We start from the raw sequence: 18,285 nt of genomic DNA, 5'->3' as shown, positions 1-18,285 counted from the left end.
CACCCTTAGCTGCATTTAAGGGTAACTATTTTAACTGGGTACATTGTTACCTTGGACAGAATTGGGGTTCAGTTGACAAAGAAGAGGCTCAAGGGAGAGGCAGTGAGCAGCATCTGCCCCGAGGAGCCACATGCCATCTTTCAAATCAGTTTTAGGTGATACTTGAGTGCCTTCTAAATATCAGTGTGGTTGTATTTCTGTGATGGAATGGAGTGGATTGCCTTGTGTTGTTTTTCTGAAAGGAGGTGACACTGCTTCTTGGCCTTTCACCGTAAAGAATCTTTGACTTATGCTGTGTTGAGTACAGACAGCAGAAAGGACCACTCCTCCCAGACCTCTTCGACTTCTCAATGTCATAAAACCAGTGGGCTCCAAGGGAAACCACAGACAGAAATCCCTCAGAGCTGGATTATCTGACCCCTCCCGTGGACCACCGTCTGTTTCTTTTATGCTCTTAAGAATTGAGGTTTTTATTCTCAGGACTATGCATTGGACTTTGAACCTGTTTTCTACTTTTCCTGTTTTAGTGGATCACTGACTTCACCCTGTCTGCTTAATTTCAGCTCTCAGTTAAAGTGTATGCCTAATCTTCCCTCCTAGGAAAGAGGTTTGGGGATGAAAATGAGGTGCATCTGACTTTAAGAGCCAGTGTCTCTGCGCACACACTTGTGTGCCTGTAAAACTCTGAATGGTCTCTTTGTCACATTCTTAGTTTCATTTCCTATTCCAGGACCTTAGGACCGAGCTTCAAACTAGTGTGATGTGAGCAAGTTAAAGAACATGAATCCCTTCTGCCTTCATGGTGGGGCAGAGCCTGGGGCAGCCAGAGTACCCCTGCCATCAACTTAACGTGGTCAATGTCTCTTTCATGTACCCCGGTGTATCCTACAAATATGACCATTTTCTTAGTGCCATGAAGTCAGAGAGCTTAGAGACAATGCTGCTTTCAGGCCTATTCTTTGGATCTGTCCTTTCTGTCCTTCTTCCTCTTTCCTTTTCTTATGTTGTGTCAAGGTAACCCACTGCTGACCATTGTGAACAATTATCTCAGCCAACGTGCTGACTTGCTTGGTATTTCCTAAACACTATCCATGGCAAACCTGTGCTGTGTCTTGACTCAGTTTCCTAGCTTAATATCCCCTCTCTTAACCCCATCTTGATTCTCTTGTATTCTATCAGCTTAGCTCTTCATCTTTTTCTTTTTAATATAAAATTTTATAGACAGGAGCTCATCCAATCTCTTTTTGTGTGTCATCTCATTGCTGGTTGATGAACAATCATACTCTTTGTTCTTTGCAGTTTTGTCTTTTGGCACTTTAGTGACCAACCTGGCTAAGCCCAGACAGCCATTTACTTTCCACCTGCCCACTCTTCTCCCTAGTTCTCCCTTGTAAATGCAAGTCATTAAATAAGTCATTATGAATCAGTTCAGTTCAGTCACTCAGTTGTGTCCTACTCTTTGTGACCCCATGGACTGCAGCACGCCATGCTTCCCTGCCATCACCAACTCCTGGAGCTCACTCAAACTCACGTCCATCGAGTTGGTGATACCATTGAAACATCTCATCCTTTGTCATCTGCTTTTCCTCCTGCTTTCAATCTTGTCCAGCATTAGGGATTTTTCCATGAATCAGTTCTTCGCATCAGTTGTCCAAAGTATTGGAGTTTCAGCTCCACCATCAGTCCTTCCAATGAATATTCACGACTGATTTCCTTTAGGATTGACTGATTGGATCTCCTTGCAGTCCAAGGGACTCTCAAGAGTCTTCTCCAACACCACAGTTCAAAAGCATCAATTCTTTGGTGCTCAGCTTTCTTTATAGTCCAACTCTCATATCCATACATGACTCGGAAAAACAATAGCTTTGACTAGATGGACCTTTGTTGGCAAAGTAATGTCTCTGCTTTTTAATATACTGTCTAGGTTGGTCATAACTTTCCTTCTAAGGAGTAAGTGTCTTTTAATTTCATGGCTGCAATCACCATCTTCAGTGATTTTGAAGCCCAGAAAAATAAAGTCTGACACTGTTTCCACTGTTTCCCCATCTATTTCCCATGAAGTGATGAGACCGGATGCCATGATCTTCGTTTTCTGCATGTTGAGTTTTAAGCCGGCTTTTTCACTCTCCTCTTTCACTTCCATCAAGAGGCTCTTTTGTTCTTCTTTGCTTTCTTCCATAAGGGTGGTATCATCTGTATATCTGAGGTTACTGATATTTCTCCTGGCAATCTTGATTCCAGCTTGTGCTTTATCCAGCCCGGCATTTCACATGATGTACTCTGCATATAAGTTAAGTAAGCAGGGTGACAGTATACAGCCTTGATACTCCTTTCCTGATTTGGAACCAGTTTGTTGTTCCACGTCCAGTTCTAAGTGTTGCTTCTTGACCTGCGTATAGATTTCTCAGGAGGCAGGTCAGGTGGTCTGGTATTCCCGTCTCTTGAAGAATTTTCCACAGTTTGTTGTGATCCACACAATCAAAGGCTTTGCCATAGTCAATAAAGCAGAGGTAGATATTTTTCTGGAACTCTCTTGCTTTTTTATGATCCAGCGGATGTTGGCAATTTGATCTCTAGTTCCTCTGCTTTTTCTAAATCCGGCTTGAATATCTGGAAATTCAAGGTTCACGTACTGTTGACGCCTGGCTTTGAGGATTTGAGCATTCCTTTGCTAGCATGTGAGATGAGTGCAGTTGTGTGGTAGTTTGAACCTTATTTGGCCTTGCATTTCTTTGGGATTGGAATGAAAACTGATCTTTCCAGTCCTGTGGCCACTGCTGAGTTTTCCAAATTTGCTGGCAGATTGAGTGTGACATGTTCACAGCATCATCTTTCAGGATTTGAAATAGCTCAACTGGAATTCCATCATCTCCACTAGCTTTGTTCATAGTGATGCTTCCTAAGGCCCGCTTGACTTCACATTCCTGGATGTCTAGGTGAGTGATCACACCATTGTGATTATCTGGGTCTTGAAGATCTTTTTTGTATAGTTCTTCTGTGCATTCTTGCCATCTCTTGTTAATATCTTCTGCTTTTGTTAGGTCCATACCATTTCTGTCCTTTATCGAGCCCATCTTTGCATGAAATGTTCCCTTGGTATCTCTAATTTTCTTGAAGAGATGTCTAGTCTTTCCCATTCTATTGCTTTCCTCTATTTCTTTGCATTGATCGCTGAGGAAGGCTTTCTTATCTCTCCTTGCTGTTCTTTGGAACTCCGCATTCAGATGTCTATATCTTTCCTTTTCCCCTTTGTCTTAGCTTCTTTTCTTTTCTCAGCTCTTTGTAAGGCCTCCTCAGACAGCCATTTTGCCTTTTTGCATTTTTTTTTTCCCTTGGGGATGGTCTTGATCACTGTCTCCTGTACAATGTCATGAACCTCCGTCCATAGTTCTTCAGGCACTGTGTTATCAGATCTAATCCCTTGAATCTGTTTGTCACGTCCACTGTCAAATTGTAAGGGATTTGATTTAGGTCATACCTGAATGGTCTAGTGGTTTTCCCTACTTTCTTCAATTTAAGTTTGAATTTGTCAATAAGGAGTTCATGATCTGAGCCACAGTCAGCTCCCAGTCTTGTTTTTTCTGACTGTATAGAGCTTCTCTATCTTTGCCTGCAAAGAATTTTGGTATTGACCATCTGGTAATGTCCATGTGCAGAGTCTTCTGTTGTGTTGTTGGAAGAGGGTGTTTGTTAAGACCAGTGCGTTCTCTTAGCAAAACTCTGTTAGCCTTTGTCCTGCTTCATTCTGTACTTCAAGGCCAGATTTGCCTGTTACTCCAGGTATCTCTTGATTTCCTACTTTTGCATTCCAGTACCCTGTGATGCACTGCTGACCCATAGCTCCACAGGAGACACTCAAACACTCAAAGACAGGTCTGGCTCAGTCTCTGTGGAGTCTCCTGGTGTGCACAAGATTTTAGTTTGAGTTCTCTGAGCATTTCTGTTGGGTATGGGGTTTGATTCTAAACGCAGTTTCATTCCTCCTACCATTTTGCTTGGGCTTCTCCTTTGCCCTTGGATGTAGGGTATATTTTTTTTTGGTGGGGTCCAACATTCTCCTATTGACGATTGTTCACCAGTGAGTTGTAATTTTGGAGTTCTCACAGGAGAAGATGAGCTCATGTCCTTCTACTCTGCCATCTTAAATAACCAACCGTCATTAACAATAGTGTTCATTAATATTTCCCTCTTTACTTTTTTCCATTTATTTTAGAACTCATACTACATGTTTGAACTAAGGAAAGACAAAGAAGTTAAATTATAAGCTTAAAAGTATTCATTTGGTTTTTCCAGATGAGAATTCTCCAGCCAACTTCTGGGATTCTAAAAACAGGGGTGTGACTGGAACACAAAAAGGACAAATTGTATGGAGAATTGAGCCTGGGCCCTATTTCATGGAGCGTAAGTACCTAAGTGTTAACATAAGTTTGTATTTGAACATTTCAGAAATATGCAGAAATCTATGAAGTCTTTTATGAATTTTATTGTAAAAGTTTTTGATTCTTATTTATAAATATATGCCATGTCACCCCAAACTGTAAAATATATTCTTTTGAGAAATATTCATTAGAGAATGTAACTATGGTTTGAAAAAACTGTATGTATGTCTCTAGATGTGTGTGCATATAACATATATCTGATGAATGTATGGTATATAAATTCTGTGATTATTTTGTTACACATTTTATATACCCTTGTTCTTCATTTATAATTAATACTATATTAATTTCAAAGGGCAGAAAGGATAATTCAAGATTTCAGTTAATTTAAGAATTTTATTTGCCTCTAGGATACTTCACTATTATTTTTCCCAACAGAAGAATAAGTTTTGCTTTTGGGTCTTGGTCTTTCCAAGTGTAGATGAGATAATCTGGGGCACATTACCATAGAAGTCATTTACTAGGCATCAGAGATTGGCTGCAAATATCCATTACCCAGTTGATTTGATGTTATATTTATTTATAAACACACATCCTATGTGCAGTACTTCTATATAGTTATATATATATGTATATGTATATACACACATAGCACATGTATACATATAAATGATTTACTGGTCTGTCCAGGTTAACTTCTACATTTACAGAGTTTATTTTTCTGCAGTAGAAAAAACTGAGCTCTTTAAAATGTTTCTGAGCTGTTTAACTCCATAGTAAGAATTAAGTTTTCTATATGGAATTTAATATAAGAAAGAGAATATACTGGTACCAGAGATACTGGTACTTAAGAATGATACCTCAGTTCAGTTAAGTCACTCAGTCACGTCTGACTCTTTGCAACCCCACGGACTGCAGCAGGCCAGGCTTCCCTGTCCATCACTAACTCCCAGAACTTACTCAAACTCATGTCCATTTAGTCAGTGATGCTATCCAACTATCCCATCCTCTGTTGTCCCCTTCTCCTCCTGCCTTCAATCTTTCCCAGCATCAGGGTCTTTTCCAGTGAGTCAGTTATTTGCATCAGGTGGCCAAAGTATTCGATTTTCAGCTTCAGCATCAGTTCTTCCAGTGAATATTCAGGACTGATTTCCTTTAGGATGGACTAGTTGGATCTCAGTTTGATTAAAAACGGAAACCTGCTGTAAGCATATCTGTTTTGAAGCATGTAAACTTCTGTAATATAAAAAGTCATTTAAAATATTAACAGCTATTATTTTTGAATTGCCTTTAAAGATATCAGATAATTTGTTTGACCATTTTACTGGTAGGTCAGCATTTCACAGCTTTCTCTAATCCCACTTGTGCCCTATAAGGAGTGTCTTTTTCTTCAGAGTTCAATTTCTGGTTTGTTTTTAAACCTTATGTGTAATGTGGTTGTTAAGAGAAAATGTTCATCATGTAACAGTAGGTGAGGGGTGTGGGAAGCAGATATATGAAGCATTAGTTCAGTTGCTCAGTCACGTCCAACTCTTTGGAACTCCATGGACTGAAGCACACCAGGCTTCCCTGTCCATCAACAACCCCCGGAGCCTACTCAAACTCATGTCCATTGCATCGGTGATGCTGTCCAACCATCTCATCCTCTCCTAGCTAATACAACATGTACGAAAAAGTCTCGGAGATTCACCAAAGTGTGAACAACGGTTGTATCTGGGAGGTGAGATTATGAGCGATTTGTTTTTATTGCCTTATTTTTCATCTTTACTTTCTGACACTAGTCCAGCTGCTGTCTCTAAGTAATGAGAAGCATAAGTGATAAAAGAATCTGGTAAAAAGTGGAATGGGAAGTAGCTGGGTTTACTTTCAATGTGATTCCTCCTTTGAAAAGATCCCTGGGCTTAAGAGGCTGATCTAGCTGAGAAATACTGCCAATTGAACTTCAGGGAAAACCTTCCTGTTGGCTCTAAAATGCTGATGACTTCTAGGAATGATTGCCTTTTGATGGAGTGTGCAGATTCCCATTATGAGACTTATGTGAACACCTGGGAAGAGGTCAGTGCCACATGCTGCTGTAATTTGGAACATTAAAAAAAAACCCCATTTACAGAATATCCCACTTGCCATGATTGATTTTCTTTCTCCATGAAGTGTGAATTAGAGATTTGTAATGTCCTGGCTGATTAGGATATAGTGAGCATCTCTGTCTTGACAAATGTCTTTCTTTACATCTCACTGTTAATGTTTAGCAGAAGTGGGCTTGACATTGAAGTTAGGAATTGGGAATGCTTTTGGTTTTCTCTTCTACTTTAGCATTTCCACCTTAATTCTTCACACAGTGAGGGTATTATGCAGCATGATTGTGAAACTGGAAATATTCATTAATACCTTTTTAAGGACTGAGTAAAGCTATATAAGTTAAAGTGAAAGTGAATAGAAAGTACAGAACAATTTGGCTTTAGAATAAGCTTATCTTCATTCATCAGAATGGGGTCTCCCCCAGGACACATTTCTATCCCTTTGAAATCCATTCGGTGTAAAAATCTCAGGTGTTATTTATATCAGTGCTTAGAAGTGTAGTCCATGTCTTTTAGACGTCATTTTTTTTTTTATTCCATGTCTAGCTTGAGCAGATCCAGGGGGACTTCCCAGCATAATGAAGTTATGTATGAATCTCTGGAGATAATAGTGTGAAACGTAAAAAAAAAAAAAATTGGGATTGGGGAATGGGTTAACCATATCTATGTTTTCAACCTCTGATCTTGAAAACTTATGACGTTAAAAACTTTTGCTTTCATCTTCAGAAAGAACATTTATCTTTAGCTAATCAGAAGTCCAAGTAAAGTAAAATTCTCTGAAAATTGACTTAAGTTTGTGGGCAAACCTGGGTTTGAGCACTATTTAGGCTGTTTCTGAAAGTAAAGATGGCTTTTGTTTATCTGGACAAACCTCCAGAGGAGGCAGATGACCCAGACTTACAGGGCCCACTGGGATGAATTTGAAGGACAAAGACAGGTTTAATTTTAGGTAAATGACCTTCCTAGACATTGGAGAGGACGAGCCACTTCATGTGCGCTCACTTGTCACAAGACTGTCAGAATTCCTCAAATGAGGTCATGCTCATGGAAAATGAATGGATCACCTGTGCAATGTATATTCTTGAGTTTTGACATCTAAGAGGTTTCAAAAATTGTTTTGGCATGTTAGAACATCTATTTTATTCTATGTAGTCTTTCATAGACTTTGGTCATTCATTCATTCAGACCTGCTTTTTGTCCTTCCTTCATCCCTTCCATTTATTTGTTCATTATGTCCCCAGCCATCATGAAGTATTTGGTTAAGTCCAACTTTTTGCCAGGCATCATTCAAGAACTCACTAAGTCCTGGATCAGTATGAGCTTAGAAATAGTCAACTACATTGCTGTGTACTGAACTGAACTGCTTTGTGATCATTAATGATGATAACAGAACATTGCTATTTGTAAAAGTTATCTAGTATTTTCACATATCGTATCTGTCTCAGCCCTGGGAAGTAGATAGGATTAGGAAGCTGTGCAGTATGGATGCATGTGGCTTGTGTAAGTGACACCCTCACCTCTGATTGGCATTCAAGTTTGAAACAGAGCCTTTGTGGGTGGCTTTTTAATGGGTGGGGGAGCCTCAGCTTTTTATTTGTATTGTCGGAGCCCCTGCTATAACTTTCTCCTTTGCTAAGCCCTTTTCAACTGACGTCAGAAGGGCCTTTTTGCCCCTTAGAGAGATTTGGCTCTTTTCATGCTCTACGAGCATACTTATGTTTTAGTTCCAGTGACTTCTCTCATCCTGTTAGGATGTGCCACATTTCACTGATGCAGTCTGTCTTTGATATTCAAGATTGTTTTTTTGAGCTTAAGCACGGGAAGCCCTGGTTCTTTCAGGCTGCATGCTGTTGCTTAGTCACCAAGTCTGGTCTGACTCTTTTGTGACCCCATGGACTGTAACCTGCCAGGCTCCTCTATCCATAGGATTTCTCAGGCAGGAGTACTGGAGTGGGTTGTCATTTCCTTTTCCAGCGCATCTTCTACACCTAGTACTCTTTACCGTTGAGCCACGAGGAAAGTCTTCTGGCTGCATTTGCTCTCATTAAAGAGATGATGATGCAGTAACATATAACCAAGTGAGCACGTCACTAGAACTATGGGTGAATTTTGTCAAAAGCATGAGAATTGGAATGTGTTTACTCTTTTTCAACTTGTGGCCTCTGAATAAAAGAGCCTATCAATAGGAATCATAATATTAAGAATTTATTAAAAGCACAATGGCAGTGGTTAAAATCTTGTTTTCTGAATTATTGCAATTAGCTTGATTTTTTTTAATGTTTTTTTTTAATTTTATTTTATTTTTAAACTTTACATAATTGTATTAGTTTTGCCAAATATCAAAATGAATCCGCCACAGGTATACATGTGTTCCCCATCCTAGACCCTCCTCCCTCCTCCCTCCCCATACCATCCCGCTGGGTCGTCCCAGTGCACTAGCCCCAAGCATCCAGTATTGTGCATTGAACCTGGACTGGCAACTCGTTTCTTACATGATATTTTACATGTTTCAATGTCATTCTCCCAAATCTTCCCACCCTCTCCCTCTCCCACAGAGTCCATAAGACCGTTCTATACATCAGTGTCTCTTTTGCTGTCTCATACACCGGGTTATTGTTACCATCTTTCTAAATTCCATATATATGCGTTAGTATACTGTATTTATGTTTTTCCTTCTGGCTTACTTCACTCTGTATAATAGGCTCCAGTTTCATCCGCCTCATTAGAACTGATTCAAATGTATTCTTTTTAATGGCTGAGTAATACTCCATTGTGTATATGTACCACTGCTTTCTTATCCATTCATCTGCTGATGGACATCTAGGTTGCTTCCATGTCCTGGCTATTATAAACAGTGCTGCGATGAACATTGGGGTACACGTGTCTCTTTCCCTTCTGGTTTCCTCAGTGTGTATGCCCAGCAGTGGGATTGCTGGATCATAAGGCAGTTCTATTTCCAGTTTTTTAAGGAATCTCCACACTGTTCTCCATAGTGGCTGTACTAGTTTGCATTCCCACCAACAGTGTAAGAGGGTTCCCTTTTCTCCACACCCTCTCCAGCATTTATTATTTGTAGACTTTTGGATCGCAGCCATTCTGACTGGTGTGAAATGGTATCCCGGACGAGCCCCCAAGATGAAAGGTTGTTGTTTGGACCTCCATGTGGGCAGTTTGAATCCCAGTTTGGAGTCCCAGGTACGGGGGCAAAGTAAGAGGACAGGAGGGAGCTGAAGATTTCACGCCCAAATCTATACCCTTAGGACATAAGTCTGGCATATTTCACAGAGAGAAAAAGGGCAACACATATGCTACTTCTACCCATTTTCCTTGTTCCTTACAGAACCGGTCTAATTGTAGAACAGTATTATACTTAAGAGACCCTCCAACTGGCCACCGTTCGCCGTCCTCCAATGGATACTGTGGCCATGCAGTATCACATAGGAAGACCAGGTGTGTCTTCTTTAAGCCCTGGGGATCAAATCTATCCCAGTTTTTTAGGATACAGTTCAAAGGAGTGAGGCTGGAATTGTTAGCTCCCATCTGTAAGAGAGAAAAAAAGCGACCAGCGCCATTTTTTCTACCGGAGGCGTCCCTCCCTGCTCTAGATGGGGGTGTAGACAGACGTTACACCAAAAGCTTTTCCTTCCTGGTCGGACTTAGTCTGTCCCTTACCGACGCAGGTGCCGTACTCGTCCCTCCCGGTTCTACCACCGAGACGGGGTGGGGATGTACCAGGGGTAGACTTGATAGCATCCCTACTTGACGTCCAGCTCTTCACCCTTAACCTTGCTTGCCTCTGATGTCACCCGGGGTGAATCAGAGTAACCTTCCGGAATGCCTCCCAAGCTAAGACTACTAGGGGAAACATTTGTCACCTGAGTGCCTGTGCACGACCCGAGTATTTCCTGACCACAATAAGACTGACGCGAACATAAAACTGAGATATTCTTTTCAAGCATCACCACACCAGTATAACAGCCTCTTCTGATCCACTAAGAGCTGGCATTACCAAAGAAAAAAAACCCATCGCAGTCCCAATCTGAGTAACCTTTAACCTCAGAGATGTTCTGGGAGCTAGAGCTCCATCTAGCTTCCGAACTTTCGATTCCTAGCGAGGCTAGACACTTTCTTGACTACGAATCCAAGTTTGGGACCTAAGCCACAGTATACAATAACAGTATAGATCACAAGTCCCTTGAAAGTCTATGATCCGATAGATTAGGTTAGTACTTCTAATTCCCGAGGAGTTATGAAATGGTCAAAGAGACCGAAAAGTTTGACCGAGAAAGGAGAGTTCGGTCTACATGCTTTGCCCATTTCTGGTCGGTTCCCGAAGGAGACATTGGGTGCCTCTTGGCATTGGCAGGTCGGTATAACGCCCCGACAGGTTTCTGCCATAAGCCCTATGAGATCACCGTGGAACCGCAGAGCAGAGCTCCTTACTTGTTTCACGCAGGGCATGCCATTCATTCACACAAGCACACGGTAGAGTTAGTAAAGCATAGGAGAAAACGTGTTCGCTAAGAGAACAAAGAACTAAAGCTCCAAGCATCCTTACCTTGTCCTGAAGGATCCCGGACAAGCCCCCAAGATGAAAGGTTGTTGTTGAATCACGCGAATACACCAGGATTCTTGGCCCCCGGAGGAGAAGAATTCAATCCGGGGCCAGAGACGAGGATTGATCGCTCAGAGCTTTTGTGTAGTAAAGTTTTATTAAAGTATAAAGGAGATAGAGAAAGCTTCTGACATAGGCATCAGAAGGGGGCAGAAAGAGTACCCGTTTGCTAGTGTTAATAATGAGGTTATATAATCCAAAGAATGTCTGGAGGTTGTAAAGACCTCCTCCGACCTACTCCCATAATTTACATTTTAAGATAACACTGTCCTCAGGCAAGATACATCCTTGTAAAGACCAGGTATACTCCCATAATTAACATTTTAAAATAACAGAAGGTTGAATCCAAAGACTGTCCTTAGGCAGGATACATTATTGGTATATAATCCTAAGGAATGTGGAGAATGAAAAAAAGTTTGTCCTTTTTTCCTCCTTGAGAATTCCAGACCCCTCTCTCCTTGGGGACCCCTAGACTCCCTATCAACCTGCCTAGGAAATGACTCTCTCATTTTAAAAATTATTCCATTTTAATGAGATAGAAATGGCTAAACGAAGGACATTTCCATCCGTCTTTATGGTTCAAAATAGTCAACTTCTAAAACTTGAGGGAAATCCAGGTTTTCTAAAAAGGAGCAAGCTATTAATTACTTCCTAAGGGAATATTGAAGGTATTTAGTGTGGTAGATGATGTTTCAAAGATCCTAGTCTTTGAAACAAAATCATTTCTTGCAGAAAGTGTCTTGTAGAACCTTTTTTTTTCAAAGAAGGCTTGAAATGGAATCTTACACTAATGCCTAGGGTTAATGTAGCTGGTTGAGATTTCTTTTAAAAATCAGTTTTGAACAGATAACAGATGAAAAGAATATAATGTTAAAAAGACACAAAAAATGAAAGTAATCTCTCCCAACTTCATGCCCCAGTCACCAATTTCCCCTTTCCAAAGACAACCACTTTTACCAGTTTTATCTGATCTTTATAAAAATACTTTATTTATATATAAACTCAGAAGTATATTCTTTCTTTAAACAAGTGGTAGAATGATTGCTTTAAAATGCAATGTCATCATGGCACGATTACAGAAACTCCTTTACTGGGGAACAGGTTTAAGTTCTTTCCGCTTTCCCAGCCACTCCCAACAAGTACATAGTATCGTCTTTGGACAGTGATCACCCTTCCGTCTGTGGTGGACATGGAGTTGAGATGTCCTTGCTCTGGGGGACATCTTCATTTGTATTTATGGAAGCTGGTAAGTTAAAATTTTGATAATAAGAGGGCTTCTTTGTCTTATCAGCACTTGCTGCTGCTGCTGCTGCTAAGTCACTTCAGTCATGTCCAACTCTGTGCGACCCCATAGACGGCAGCCCACCAGGCTCCACTGTCCAGGCAAGAACACTGGAGTGGGTTGCCATTTCCTCCTCCAATGCATGAAAGTGAAAAGTGAAAGTGAAGTCGCTCAGTCACTTAGCTTAGCGCTACCCGTGGACTGCAGCCCACCAGGCTCCTCCATCCATGGGATTTTCCAGGCAAGAGTACTGGAGTGGGGTGCCATTGCCTTCTCTGCTTAGAGGCTGCTAAACCTTATTTTCATAACTTTATAAATAAACATGTCCAGAAGATTTTTAAAAGGGGCCAAAAAATGTTTCCGTGATCCATGACTGGCTTCAGCTGTTCAGAGGGGACCTGAGAGAGAGGAAGATGCCAGTTTCCTCTGAGGTGAGATCTGGTCCACCTGACTGTAGTTCCTTTTAGGTTAAAGTGGGAGGCCTCACTCTTCTCCTGGCTTACTGTCTCTGAGGCAACATGTTTAATGACGTGATTTTTTTGGAAGAAAATATTTTTGCCTTTTATAATCCAAAGGAACCACATAAAATATGTGTAGAAAGATATGTATATATTTCCCTCTCCAGAGTTTGAGGCAATTAGGGGTGATGTTGGGTTTCCCAAATGGTGGCACTAGTGGTAAAGAATCCACATGCAGTGCAGGAGACACAAGAGATGAGGGTTTGATCCTCAGGTCAGGAAGATCCCCTAGAGGAAGACATGGTAACCCACTCCAGTATTCTTGCCTGGAGAATCCCATGTAAGAGGAGCCTGGCAGGCTACAGTCCATGGGGTTGCACAGAGTCACACGACTGAGGTAACTTAGCATGCAGGGGTGATGTAGCTGTCACATCAAGCTGTGGAGAAACCCTTCTCAGGTAGAATGCTCCTTAGTTCATATCCTCCAGCTTTACTGCCTGTGAGCTGGGCTGGCCCTGTGACCAGTGGCTCCTGTCTTATCTGATGCTCTGTCATCATGCCTGGATTTGCTTTCACCTGTTCTTGCATCTGTTTCTCAGGAATAGCTTTCTGTTTCCTCTTGCAGTTGGAGGTTAAAATAGTAGCTAAAATAGAAACATGAACACCAGCTTCTCTCATCCACCCTCTTGAGTGTTCTCCCCAGATACTTCTTCTCATAGCTAAAATGTTCAGAGACATTTATCAAAATGCTGCTCTCACTTCCTCAAGAGGGGATGTTGTTTGGTTGCATCATTTTTTGTAATCTTGAATGACCTCCTCAAACACTACATAATATGTGAAGGTGAAACCTCCCACTCAGCATGAAATGTTCCTGTATTTTAGAGGCAGAAGGCTTCACTGCTGTCCTGCTGAAGGAGGTGGCTAGTTTCAGTCCAGATGAAAACAGCTAGTTCTGTCTGGTACTGGGTTTTTCTCCCTGGCAATTAGCTTATGCATTTGGTTTTGTAACAAGTGATCTGTGTAAATCCCCATGTCTTTACACCGAATCTTAAAGCATTATAAAGCTATCAGTTCTGTGGTTTTTGGTGACCATCTCCACAAAATCTGCAGTGCACAGTTCAGAATGAGTTTATCTTATACTTTCAGGGATTATAATTTATCTCGGGGGTTGGAGATTGTTGTTTTACCAAGGAATAAAATAGCACTTAAAACGAGTCAGCTGGCAAAGCTGGTCTGGTTATCAGATAAAAATAAGCAGCTACTTTTTTTGTCTGTTAGTTTCCTAGTCTCTTACCTCAGTTCAATTCGATTACTCAGTCGTGTCTGACTCTTTGCAGCCCCATGGACTGCAGCACACCAGACCTCCCTGTCTATCACCAACTCCCAGAGCCTACTCAAACTCATGTCCATTGAGTCAGTGATGCCATCCAACCATCTCATCCTCTGTCGTTCCCTTCTCTTGCCACCTTCAATCTTTCCCAGCATCAGGGTCTTTTCCAATGAGTCAGTTCTTCACATCAGGTGGCCAAAGTATTGGAGTTGCAGCTTCAGCATCAATCCTTCCAATGAGTATTCAGGACTGATTTCCTTTAGGATGGACTGGTTGGATCTCCTTGCAGTCCAAGGGACTCTCAAGAGTCTTCTCCAGCACCACAGTTCAAAAGCATCAATTCTTCAGCGCTTAGCTTTCTTTATGGTCCAACTCTCACATTCATACATGACTACTGGAAAAGCCATAGCCTTGACTAGATGGATCTTTGTTGGCAAAGTAATGTCTCTGCTTTTTAATATGCTGTCTAGGTTGGTCATAGCTTTTCTTCCAAGGAGCAAGCATCTTTTAATTTCATGTCTGCAGTCACCATCTGCTGTGATTTTGGAGCCTGCCCAAATGAGATCTGTCCTGTTTCCATTGTTTCCCCATCTATTTGCTATGAAGTGATGGGACCAGATGCCATGATCTTCATTTTCTGAATATTGAGTTTTAAGCCAACATTTTCACTGTCCTCTTTCACTTTCATCAAGAGGCTCTTTAGTTCTTCTTCGCTTTCTGCCATAAGGGTGGTGTTATCTGCATATCTGAGGTTATTGATATTTCTCCCGGCAATCTTGATTCCAGCTTGTGCTTCTTCCAGCACAGCATTTCTCATGATGTACTCTGCATATAAGTTAAATGACCAGGGTGACAATATACAGCCTTGACATCCTCCTTTCCCGATTTGGAACTAGTCTCTTGTTCCATGTCTGGTTCTAACTGTTGCTTCTTGACCTGCATACAGATTTCTCAGGAGGAAGGTCTGGTATTCCCATCTCTTGAAGAATTTTCCACAGTTTGTTGTGATCCACACAGTCAAAGGCTTTGGCATAGTCAATAAAGCAGAAATAGATGTTTTTCTGGAGCTCTGTTACCTAGCTGACTGTTAAAACTTTACAAAAGAGGAGGTGGTGTCCTAACTTGAGAAGCAGGGGGAAGATAATCTTGTAAAAATGCACTTCTCTTTATTGAAAAACAAACTGCTCACTCACTGGCTATTGATTGGATCTGTGAGGCACTGCTGCAGGCAGATTCACATGAGTAGAACATGATACTAATGAGCTCATGTCCACAGAATTCTCACCTTTTGCAGAGCTTGTTTCACTTTGACAGGCTTTGTGTGTATGACTTAGCTTTGTTCTTGCAGAATACATGCTATCATTTTTGGAGAAAATAAGTGGGAGAGTGATTTGCTGAACTGTGGTGTTGGAGAAGACTCTTGAGAGTCCCTTGGACTGCAAGGAGATCCAACCAGTCCATCCTAAAGGAAATCAGTCCTGAATATTCATTGCAAGGACTGATGCTGAAACTGAAGCTCCTATATTTTGGCCACCTGATGTGAACAGCTGACTTCTTAGAAAAGACCCTGATGCTTGGAAAGATTGAGAGCAGGAGGAGAAGGGGACAACAGAGAATGAGATAGTTGGATGGCATCACTGACTCTATGGTTGTGAGTTTGAGCAAGCTCCGGGAGTTGGCGATGTAAGGGAAGCCTGGCGTGCTGCAGTACATGGGGTTGCAAAGATTTGGACACGACTGAGTGACTGAATTGAACTGAACACAATTATTACTGTTTCTGAGATCATCAAAACCCAGTGTTAGTGCTCAGTCAAGTCATTAAGGGTTCCCAGGGAATTCCTGCCAAGGTCATCTTGCTGGCCCTCCAGCCAGCATGCTCATCCCTGGTCCCCTGCGCTTGCTGCTCCTCACTCCTCTCTCTCTCTCCCCTTGTTTCTCTCAGCTGAAGGTTTGATTTTGTTTGTTCTGTGAGGCCTTTCTGACTCCACCATGCCCTCACGAATCTTCTCCACAATCTCCACCCTTGTACCCTGGTACTCCGCCTTTTCATTGCTTGTCTTCTGGACTTTGTCACCTTAGCAGCTGCACCATGAAACACCTGCTAGACCAGACTCCTCTCTCCGATTCCTTCGCACAGAGTGCTGGGCACGGCTGAAAGCTTTCGCGTGATAATGCCAGCTGCATTCTCAATTACTGCATTGTGATTAATGTACATGAAAGATTCTATATTTTACCCCATAATATACCTTTTTTTTTTTTTTTTGAGATTTAGTGTTTTTTAACTGATGGGAAAGAATAGTATTAGATTTTTATATATAATATTCCTGTATAGACCTAAAATAGGATTTTTCTTTAATTGTTGTATCTTTTTCTCAAAATAAGCAAACCAAATACTCTGTATGAGGACATTTGTTGCAGTTAGTAAAGTCAGTGCAATATTAACTTCCTTGGGAAATCACATTGAGTGGCCCCTTTAAATAATCCAGGGGACTCAGCTGAGAGAGGAATCCCACTCTCATAGGCTAGGACTCTCCTCTGGGCTCTGCCCTTCAGCACTGTTGCCTCTATTAAATGAAACCTTGGGAAAAAGACATCTCACAGTTAAACTTCAGTGTCTCACACTCTCTGTATGCAGAAAATTTCACTCGGTTCTACTCTTTGACATACATTGGCTTCATGGTAATTGTACTTTGTTTCCAAAAACAACAATTGGCATTTGTAGTCTTGTTATCAAGTTCAAATTATATAATATATGAATACCTATATATACATGCACATATATGTGTATATATCTGTAGTTATATCTAATATATATACACATAAACATACATACCTGTGGAGATATAGATGCATATTTACTGGTGGTTCCTCAGTCTGATCCTTGTCTAGTGACTTCATTGAACTCACTTGGGGAAAAGATTTTTTTTTTGGTTGGCTGGTGGAAGTGGTGAAATTTCAGTTGAGCTATTTCAAATCGTAAAAGATGATGATGCTGCACTCAATATGCCAGCAAATTTGGAAAACTCAGCAGTGGCCACAGGACTGGAAAAGATCAGTTTTCATTCCAATCCCAAAGAAACGCAATGCCAAAGAATGTTCAAACTACCAAACAATTGCACTCATCTCACACACTAGCAAAATAATGCTCAAAATTCACCAAGCAAGGCTTCAGCAATACATGAACCAAGAACTTCCAGATGTTCAACCTGGTTTTAGAAAAGGCAGAGGAACCAGATATCAAATTGCCAACATCTGTTGGATCATAGAAAAAGCAAGAGAGTTCCAGAAAAACATCTACTTCTGCCTCACTGACTATGCCAAGCCGTTGACTGTGTGGATCACAGCAAACTGTGGAAAATTCTTCAAGAAATGGGAATACAAGACCTTCCTCCTGAGAAATCTGTATGCAGGTTACAAAGCAACAATTAGAACCAGACATGGGACAACGACTGATTCCAAATTGTGAAAGGAGTGCATCAAGGCTGTATATTGTTACTCTGCTTAGTTAATTATATGCAGAGTACATCATGAGAAATGCCGGGCTGGATGAAGCACAAGCTGGAATCAAGATTGCTGGGAGAAGTATCAGTAACTTCAGATATGCAGATGACACCACCCTTAAGGCAGAAAGTGAAAAGGAACTAAAAAGCCTCTTGATGAAAGTGAAAGAGGAGAGTGAAAAAGTTGGCTTAAAGCTCAACATTAAGAAAACGAAGATCATGGCATCTGGTCCCATCACTTCATGGCAAATAGATTGTGAAACAATGGAAACAGTCAGAGGCCTCATTATAGGGGGCTCCAAACTCACTGTAGATTGTGACTGCAGACATGAAATTAAAAGATGCTTGCTCCTTGGAAGAAAAGCCATGACCAACCTAGACAGCATATTAAAAAGCAGAGACATTACTTTGCCAACAAAGATTCATCTAGTGAAAGCTAAGGTTTTTCCAGTAGTCATATATGGATGTGAAAGTTGGACCATAAAGAAAGCTGAGTGCCAAAGAATTGATGCTTTTTAACTGTGATGTTGGAGAAGACTCTTGAGAGTCCCTTGGACTACAAGGAGATCTAACCAGTCCATCCTAAAGAAAATCAGTCGTGAATATTCATTGGAAGGACTGATGCTGAAGCTGAAACTCGAAT

The 18,285-nt window shown here is 41.2% G+C and overlaps 1 protein-coding gene across 2 annotated transcripts in view; it reads left to right on the top strand.

Annotated features, from left to right (window-relative positions):
* The window catches only part of HECW2 (HECT, C2 and WW domain containing E3 ubiquitin protein ligase 2), a 446,473-nt gene that overhangs the window by 270,201 nt on the left and 157,987 nt on the right, over positions 1 to 18,285 (top strand). For both annotated transcript variants that reach the window (XM_024981178.1, XM_024981179.2), the window contains one exon: positions 4,294 to 4,401. In XM_024981178.1, coding sequence (XP_024836946.1) covers positions 4,294 to 4,401 — 108 coding nt within the window. The remainder of the gene's footprint in view (positions 1 to 4,293; positions 4,402 to 18,285) is intronic.

Source organism: Bos taurus, chromosome 2, assembly GCF_002263795.3.
Source record: "Bos taurus isolate L1 Dominette 01449 registration number 42190680 breed Hereford chromosome 2, ARS-UCD2.0, whole genome shotgun sequence".
NCBI classification, from domain to species: domain Eukaryota; kingdom Metazoa; phylum Chordata; class Mammalia; order Artiodactyla; family Bovidae; genus Bos; species Bos taurus.
This window is presented reverse-complemented; position numbering and strand designations above follow the sequence as displayed.